Genomic DNA, 10000 nt, shown 5'->3' with positions numbered 1-10000 from the left:
TAATTCATGACATCATCTCTATTGCTATTATATTTATCCTATAGTATGGATAGTTCCAGTCTTGAATGCAGGTCAACCATGAAATAGATTTGCGTGCCCTCACAATAAATTTACCATGGTTTTACTAAAATAACCATATTTTAACCTTGATATCCGTAGTATATCACCATTGGAGTGGTGGTGGTGTAGTGGGCTGAACCACATAACTGGTAATCAGGAGGTTGCTGGTTTGATCCCCACAGTCACCACCATTGTGTCCTTGAGTAAGACACTTAACTCCAGGTTGCTCCGGGGGGATTGTCCCTGTAATAAGTGCTCTGTATAATACATTGGTACTCAGAAGGTTGCTGGTTCGATCCCCACAGTCACCACCATTGTGTCCTTGAGTAAGACACTTAACTCCAGGTTGCTCCGGGGATTGTCCCTGTAATAAGTGCTCTGTATAATACATTGGTACTCAGAAGGTTGCTGGTTCGATCCCCACAGTCACCACCATTGTGTCCTTGAGTAAGACACTTAACTCCAGGTTGCTCCGGGGGGATTGTCCCTGTAATAAGGGCTCTGTATAATACATTGGTACTCAGAAGGTTGCTGGTTCGACCCCCACAGCCACCACCATTGTGTCCTTGAGTAAGACACTTAACTCCAGGTTGCTCCGGAGGGATTGTCCCTGTAATAAGTGCACTGTATAATACATTGGTACTCAGAAGGTTGCTGGTTTGATCCCCACAGTCACCACCATTGTGTCCTTGAGTAAGACACTTAACTCCAGGTTGCTCCGGGGGGATTGTCCCTGTAATAAGTGCTCTGTACAATACATTGGTACTCAGAAGGTTGCTGGTTTGATCCCCACAGTCACCACCATTGTGTCCTTGAGTAAGACACTTAACTCCAGGTTGCTCCGGGGTGATTGTCCCTGTAATAAGTGCATTGTATAATACATTGGTACTCAGAAGGTTGCTGGTTTGATCCCCACAGTCACCACCATTGTGTCCTTGAGTAAGGCACTTAACTCCAGGTTGCTCCGGGGGGATTGTCCCTGTAATAAGTGTGCTGTAAGTCGCTTTGGATAAAAGTGTCTGCCAAATGCATAAATATAAATATAAATATAAATATATAAATATATATCAGGCTGCTCATCGCTTTGCCGATGGCCTGTGCCTAGTTTCGTGACTTGCGGCACCAAATCTGTAGGGGTGTGGAGCTTTTTGGACAGCTCTGGATCGGGGCCTTGCTCATCCATTTGTTTAAGGAGCTTAGCTTGAAAAACCTGGAGCATCTACATACTGTGGAGTGCTGAACCAGCTTGGCCCACTGCTTTTTTATCTCTTCTAGCCAGTGCGGACATCAGTCGATGCAGCTTGGAGGTTTGGGCTGTTCTAGGCTGTTTCTAGCTCTTCTGGAGGGGACCACTCAAGACTGAACTCTTCAGCTCTCTTCAGCGCTGCAACAGCTGGCTGGTAAGATCACAGACGTGGAACAACAATACCCGGACTCACTTAATATTATTCTCTGCGATTTTAACAAAGCCAAACTCACCCATGAACTGCCAACATACAGACAGCACATTACATGCCCCACCAGAGATATATAGAGAATTATACTGGATCATTGCTACACAACATTAAAGGATGCATATCGCTGGTTCATCTTCTTTTGACCTACAGGCAGAAACTAAAATCAGCTAAACCTGTAGTAAAGACTGCAAAGTGACCAATGAATCAGAGCTTGAACTACAAGCCTGCTTTGACTGCACTGATTTGAGTGTTTTTGAAGCTGCAGACACCAATCTGGATGAGCTCACAGATATTGTGACATCACATATCAGTTTTTGTGAGGATATGTGCATTCCTACCAGGAATGAAAGTGCAGCGTAGTTATAGCGGGAAGACTAGCAGCTGTACATAATCACATCATTAGCTGGGTAATTCCTAGGCATTGCTTTATAAGTCTGCTCACAATCTATCACATTGCTGTTTGCTGTTTCAGTGTGCTAACACGGCAACCTCCACCACCCCACCACCACCAGTTGAGCCCTGTCCTGCACGGGGTAGACTCCTCGCCCCTGCCTCCTATCTCCGGCAGGACATGGCCGGTTCGAGTACAACTCCCTCGGACCGCCGGACGGGGACTACGCCAAAGAGAGAGACATTACTTTCTGTTTTACATTTATCAAAGAAATGGCATCTTAAACTTCACTCAAGCCTGCGTGTCTTCCCGATAGAACTTATTTAACGTTCACCATCGAAAAACCATGGTTTACAGCAAAACACAGGCAGCTTAATCAGGCCAAAGAGGCTGCTTACTGAAGTGGGGATACAATCTTGTACAACCAGGCCAGAAACACACTGATGAAAGAGATTAGAGTGGCTAAAAGAAGCTACTCTGAGAAGCTAAAAAATATGTTTTCAGCTAACGACCCTACGTCAGTGTGGAGTGATCAGAAGGACATTACTAACTACAAGACTGCATCCCCCAACACTGTAGGGAATCAACAACTGGCAGACAACCTGAAAGTGTTTTACTGTAGATTTGAAAAGCCCAGTCTCGCTCCTCACACCCACCTTCAACCTTCATTTGACACAAACACCAACATCTCTTGCAACCCCTCTCCTGCTACTCAACCTGCACTTCAGATCTGTTAAGGCGATGTGTGCGGGTCTTCCGGAAACAAAAGACAAGAAAAGCACAGGGCCCAGCTAGTGTTTCACCCGCTTGTCTAACATCATGTGCTGACTATCTGGCCTCCATCTTCACACAGATCTTCAACAGATTACTGGTGCAGAGTGAAGTTCCCTGCTCTTTCAAATGCTCCACCATCATCCCTGTCCCAAAGAAACCCAAAATCACAGGACTTAATGACAACAGATCAGTCGCTCTGACATCTGTGGTCATGAAGTCATTTGAGAAACTGGTGTTGTGTCACCTGAAGGACATCACTGGACCCTTTCTGGATCCCCTTCAAATTGATTTTAGAGCAAATAGGTCTGTGGATGATGCAGTCAACATTGGATTGCATCATCTGGACAGACCAGGGATATATGCAAGCATCCTTTTTGTGGACTTCAGTTCGGCTTTCAAAAAAGCTTATCGCGAGGGAACGCAAAACGTATTGCGAGAGTATGCAAAACTTATGTGCGGGAATGCAAAACACTATTTTGAGGGAACAAAACGTATTGTGAGGGAACAGAAAACTATTGTGAGGGAACACAAAACTTATTGTGAGAGAACACAAAACTTATTTTGAGAGAACACAAAACTTATTGTGAGGGAACAGAAAACTTATTGTGAGGGAACAGAAAACTATTGTGAGGGAACAGAAAACTATTGTGAGGGAACAGAAAACTATTGTGAGGGAACAGAAAACTATTAAGAGGGAACACAAATCTTATTGTGAGAGAACACAAAACATATTATGAGGGAACAGAAAACTATTAAGAGGGAACACAAATCTTATTGTGAGAGAACACAAAACATATTATTAGGGAGCGCAAAACTATTTTGACGGAATGCAAAACTATTGTGAGGGAACAGAAAACTATTGCGAGGGAACACAAAACATTTGTGAGGGAACAGAAAATGATTGTGAGGGAACACAAAACTTATTGTGAGGGAACAGAAAACTATTGCGAGGGAACACAAAACATTTGTGAGAGAACACAAAATTATTGTGAGGGAACGCAAAACTATTGTGAGGGAACACAAATTGTATTGTGAGGGAACAGAAAACTATTGTGAGGGAACACAAATTGTATTGTGAGGGAACAGAAAACTATTGTTAGGGAACACAAAACTATTGTGAAGGAACGCAAATTGTATTGTGAGGGAACACAAAACGTTTGTGAGGGAACGTAAAACTATTTTGAGGTAATACAAAACTATTGAGAGGGAACACAAAACTATTGAGAGGGAACACAAAACTATTGTGAGGGAACGCAAAACTATTTTGAGGTAACACAAAAATAAATTGAGAAGGAACACAAAACTTAATGTGAGGGAACAGAAAACTATTGTGAGGAAACAGAAAACTTATTGTGAGGGAACAGAAAACTTATTGTGAGGGAACAGAAAACTATTGTGAGGGAACAGAAAACTATTGTGAGGAAACAGAAAACTTATTGTGAGGGAACAGAAAACTATTGTGAGGAAACAGAAAACTTATTGTGAGGGAACACAAAACTATTGTGAGGGAACACAAAACTGTTGCCTTTTTTACTGCAATTGTAAAAGCAATTTTAACTACATCAGTTACTGCATAAGTTCACCACGCGACATTATTGTCATCACAGAACTGAATTTCTTCATATTTCTATATACTGCAGAAATATCATCAGGATAATCATCCAATGAGATCAGAAGCACTAATAAATCAAGATGCATGAAGAGAGTAAAATGTGAGTGTAAATCGGCTCAAATACAACAAGAGAATCTACCTGAAATGTTTCCCGTTCGATCATATGGCACAGAGAATCTCCAACTCTCTCTGTCTGATCAACGGTGCAGTAACCGTCTGCATCAGAAACACACACACACACACACACACACACACACACACACACACACACACACACACACACACACACACACACGCACACACACACACACACACACCACTGCATTAGTGCATGTATACTGCAAATACCATCTGTCTTAAAGTGCATCACACACACACAGTGTACTGTTGTACCTTGGTTTTTCTCCATCAAGGGCAGTGTGATGTCATCGTTGCCTTGTTTTGAGGTCTTCAGTTTTTTGGCAGCCCAGATATGGCCGTCTGAAAACCAGATTAAGACTCATTATTAGCTAATTATTTTCTGAAATTAATTCCACTGATTATTTTAAGATGTATTAAGATCTGTAATATAGGGGAGGTACCTTGAAGTGAGTTTTATTCCAGCCGGCTTTACAGAGAGTGTGTCGAAGATCTTTATAAGCCCATACGGTCCGCAGAATTTGCGATGCAGCTTTGGTCTCACGCACTGATTGGCTGAAAGATGAATGTAACAAACATGCGCCAATCAGACTCAAAAGCACTGATTACAAATCCTGTGTTTTATCATGAAAGCAGTTATTCCATACAATCACCTGGTTCTATTGATTGAAACAAGTTTCTGGATTCCCTGTCCCTGAATGAGGAATCTTGCGTTCTCCAGGTTTTCAGAGATGATCTCCAGTACAGTATTCAGAAGGGCCACCACCGTGTCTCCCTCCAGGTTTTTGGCGGGTCGCTGCTGACCGCAGGGCAGATTACTGACCAGATCCCTCATGGCGTAACTCCCTGATCGGGCGGCACACATAATGTCAACCTGAGGTCACTGTAACATCCATGACACATACTAACTAATGATACTGAAGCTTTCTGTTGGAGACAGTCAAAATAAAACATGCATAAAAATCGCATTAATATATTATTGCATATATATTTTTATATATATGTTGAATTATGTTTATTTAGTTTTTTCTTCTTGTTTTAAGCATATATCTAACCAAATTTAGTTAGACTAAAAATGATTGTCAAAAAATATAGAAATACAGTCTATAAATACTTTCCAATGCATGTAGATATCATGACCAAAACTGAACAAGTGCTTTGAAATTTGCAGATAAATCAGAAGTGCTCTCTCTGTTTTTATAATTTATGAATATATTGCACTGTACGTATTATTGTAATCATTAAAAACATCAAACTGATCAAATAGCCATGTTTCATATGTTGTTGGACAAAAATACAGCGAGCAACAGCTAAATATATGTCTTTGATAATTATATTGGTGTTGCTTATACGTCACGTTTTCGCTTGTAACGTCATAAAACATAAACAGAACAAAATATTATTATTTAGAGTCTGTGATTATCTTTCAATCGAGTCCACACACAAGATAATCAGATGTATAGATCATTAGATAATCCACATGAAGCACAATGTTACATATGACCACCAGGAGATGGCGCCAAATACACGACACAGACTCAATGATGACTCAAATGACACAGAATGAAACTCATTCTGTGAAATCTCATGACTAAAATCATGTCTGCATGCTATGCAAACCTTTAGTCATTGTTGTGTTTGCATGTGTAATTAGTTCTTATGTACAATTATTATCTTTTATTTGTTTGGAGATGTTTTTGGACACTATGATACATTATATTTGTAATGTTGTAACTTTTGATTGCTTTGTCGCATCAACACAACATTATTCTCAGATACATTTGACATGATCAGGAATGAACAAAAGTATTTTTCGAGCCACATTATTTACACCCAGAGATATAAAATGTCAAATCATAATAATAATAATAATAATAATAATAATAATAATAATAAAGAACAATTTTGGCTACTTGTTTTTTGTGCGTGTGTGATTTTTCATCAATTTCTTCGGCTGAGAGTCTCAGAATATGTCATAAAAATGATACCAATCACCTGACCCTCTTTTTTTTTTGGTCGAGTTATTAGCCTTTAATTTTGTGTATGCCACTGAAACAGAAAATCAGAGCTTAAAGGATTACATTTCTTTTTTAAATAATAATGTTTCAATATTTTATACTGAAAAACAAGACAAATAATGAGATTTTCGCAGTGTAATATCTGATCTTACCAATGAGATCTTTGTTTTTGTGGTCGATGGCGAGATTTCTCATGGCGATGGCGATCGCTCGCACCACTTTATCCGCATCAGAGTGAAGCAGCTCGACCAGCACCGGCAGACCTTTCTCCTTACGCACAGTTGCACGGATATAATTGGACCACTGAGAAAAGACAGATGTTTAATTACGAGCCTTCGATTCATGCTTTACTTCAAAGCAATGTTATTAAAGTTGAGTTTGAAAAGATATTTTAACTAGTCTCAGGAGTAAACACAAAACTCTAGTAGTCTCACTGAGGTCTGGAACCCATTGAGATCGGCAAATTCTGGGATTTCTCACGAGTGATGCTTTGCCGGGCCTTTCCTGCAGCCGTTTTAAGATGCTGCATGTTCAGTTGGGTTGAGGTCAGGTGACTGAATCAACCATTAAACAATATTCCACTTCTGTGCCTTGAAAAGTTCTTTGGTTGCATTCACAGTATGTTTTGGGTCACTGTCGATAAGTACTGTAAAGTACCGTTCTTTCAGTTTTGCAGCATTTGATGTTGATGTTGTGACAAAAGTGCTCATTGTATCAACCTGATACCTTGTAAACAAATCTGCTTTCAGGCATATTGATATAATATCTCATATAAAACTTCATTGTAACCAAACTGAGGGTGAAAAATGATGCTGTGCAATGTTATCAAAAAGGACGATATTGGGGTGTCTGGGTATCTCATTGAGTATTGCCGCTGACTATCACACCTGGAGTTGTGAGTTTGAATCCAGTGCGTGCTGAGTGACTCCAGCCAGATCTCCTTAGCAACCAAATTGGCCTGGTTGCTAGGGAGGGTCTGGGTATCTCAGCGAGTATTGACGCTGACTATCACACCTGGAGTCGTGAGTTTGAATCCAGTCAGGTCTCCTTAGCAACCAAATTGGCCCGGTTGCTAGGGAGGGTAGAGTCACATGGGGTAACCTCTTCATGGTCACTATAATGTGGTTCTCGCTCTCGGTGGGGCGTGTGGTGAGTTGTGCGCGGATGCCGCGGAGAATAGCGTGAAGCCTCCACACGCACTACGTCTCCGAGGTAACGCACTCAACAACGTGATAAGATGCGCGGATTGACGGTCTCAGATGCGGAAGCAACTGAGATACGTCCTCCGCCACCCGGATTGAGGCGAGTGACTACGCCACCACAAGGACTTTGGGAATTTCAAAATCTGCATTCCAGATTGGAGGGAAAAAAATACAAATAAGAAGACGCCAATAATGTACCATATTTTACACAACAGTCTCTCTAAAAGATCGCCAAACATGGTACATGGTCTGCACTTATATAGCACCTTTTTTACCAAAGTGCTTTACACTGCATCTCATTCACCCACTCACACACCAATGATGGCAGAGCTGCATGTAAGGTGCTAGCCTGCCATTGGGAGCAACTTGGGGTTCAGTGTCTTGCCCAAGGACACTTCAGCATGTGGAGTCATGTGGGCCGGGAATCAAACCGCCAATGCGGTTAGTGGCCGACCCATGAAACATGTTTTATGATCATGCAGAACTTAGACTCAGTGATGCATATATATCTGCTTAGAAGTGAATGTTTAACTATGTTCATCTACATTGTGTGACGTCATGCAACTGCATGAAATCTGACTTTTCCGAAGTAGGAAGTCTGACTTCAAGTGCCATTCCATTGCACCTCAGAATAAGTGCGTTGTTGGCGCACGCGCCTGCCGTTGACTGTGCTTAAAGAGTATTAGTTTAAACTAACCATGATACACCCTAGCCTTTACTTCCCACAGTTGCATAAAGCCAGTTAATCAGATTAGAGCTTGCCAGATGAAGAAAGTGATTTCCTGGTTTGTGTGCAACATACACCAGAGAGTCATTGAACAGACTGTGAGCGGGTCTGAAACTGCACTATTAGTGATCCTTTTAAAAGAACATTCTCTCCATCTCTCCATCTCTCTGTCTCTCTGTCTCTGTCTCCACTCACGGCCCAGTGTCCAGCAGACAGGTTCTGGAGCGCTCCGGCCGCGGCCTCCAGCGTGTTGTGGTTCTGGCTCAGTTTGAGGAGTGACAGATAAAGTCGCACCACCTCCGGCTGGTACAGAAGCTCCAGACCTGCGGAAGAGATCCACAAACATCTGAACCGCCATTAACATTCATGAGAACACTGATGAGAATGTTTGACATCTGAAAGGTTGTTCTGGGTTATTCTGGGTTATTCGACATCAAAAAAATATTTTAAACATGTATGATGACTTAAGCAATATATGAAATGTCATTATCAAAACTGACTGAGTCATCCATTATTTTGCAGGTGGAGGTCAAAATGTACACTAAGTGTAAAAAGCATCAAAAAGCATCTTTTTTTGCACTCTAGTACAAAGAGTGGCATGCATGTTTAAATACTAACATACATGCATCACTGCAGCATGTTTATTGTACACCCTACACCAACACCCCTACCATACAAAAACAAACCATGGTTTTACTGCAGTAACCATAGTAACACCATGCTATATTTCTAGTAAAGTCATTGGAATCAAACATGGTTACTATGGTTACTATTAACTACTATTAACATGTTACTATAGTAACACCATTAGTACATCAGAACACCAAAACACCACACATGGTTACTACAATATTACTACAGTTAATTTCATCCGGATCAAATCCTTCTCTCAACTCTATCACTGCGAGATATCTCTTTTATTGATTACTATAAGAAGTATTATTGGAGATATTAAGAGAAGAGACATTGGAAAAAGTATGTCAAATGGTGGGATTCGAACCCAGATCTCCAGTGTGACAACACATACACATACCAACATTACACCCAGAGACACAACAGCTGTACATGGCAGTTGCCCCAAATAAATCTGTCCTTGCTGTCTTGAGGTTGGTCTGAGCAGTGGTGGGTGGAGTTAGTGTAAATAGCCTCTGCCCACAAGATGAGCGATGTGCACTTAGTGTACAACGTCAGTTTTCAGTGTGAGTTTGGAGCAAATCTACAGGTCAAAACAACAACCTTATAAAGGTGTCAGCATCATTATTTTATTTTTACACAGAGATTGGAAGATCTATTACCAAAATCAGTCGAGTTCAGCAGCTCTTGTTGCATTATACACCAATGGTGATGGATCAAAAATGGGAAAAAGCTCATTTTTGTGTAATTTTTCCATAGTTGGAGTGCCTATAACTCCAGAAGTATTAAAGATATTTTTAAATAATTTTACATTCTGGTTCAGAATAAACTTAGCTTTTTGTATGTTAATTTTTAAGCTGCTATATGGTTAATTCCCAGAGATACGGGGCTCTCAATGTGGCTCCGTGCGTAAAACTGTGAAATTTGAAACCTTTGTATATGATCAAAAACCAAATGTGGGCACAATAACAGACAGCTCTATTAATAT

General features: G+C 40.9%; 2 protein-coding genes across 5 annotated transcripts in view; one reads left to right on the top strand and one right to left on the bottom strand.

The window, feature by feature from the left end:
• LOC127636402 (transcription factor RFX3) overlaps positions 1 to 10000 on the top strand; it is a 211971-nt gene that overhangs the window by 81071 nt on the left and 120900 nt on the right. The window lies entirely within an intron of this gene.
• arvcfa (ARVCF delta catenin family member a) overlaps positions 1 to 10000 on the bottom strand; it is a 39398-nt gene that overhangs the window by 739 nt on the left and 28659 nt on the right. The window contains 7 exon segments of the mRNA XM_052116852.1: positions 4434 to 4510; positions 4688 to 4753; positions 4756 to 4774; positions 4876 to 4987; positions 5086 to 5278; positions 6603 to 6753; positions 8575 to 8702. Of these exon segments, the coding sequence (XP_051972812.1) occupies positions 4434 to 4510; positions 4688 to 4753; positions 4756 to 4774; positions 4876 to 4987; positions 5086 to 5278; positions 6603 to 6753; positions 8575 to 8702 (746 nt within the window).

The sequence above is a fragment of the Xyrauchen texanus genome, chromosome 44 (assembly GCF_025860055.1).
Source record: "Xyrauchen texanus isolate HMW12.3.18 chromosome 44, RBS_HiC_50CHRs, whole genome shotgun sequence".
Classification (NCBI taxonomy): Eukaryota; Metazoa; Chordata; class Actinopteri; order Cypriniformes; family Catostomidae; genus Xyrauchen; species Xyrauchen texanus.
The sequence above is the reverse complement of the archived record's forward strand: the minus strand, read 5'-3'. Positions and strand labels throughout refer to the sequence as shown.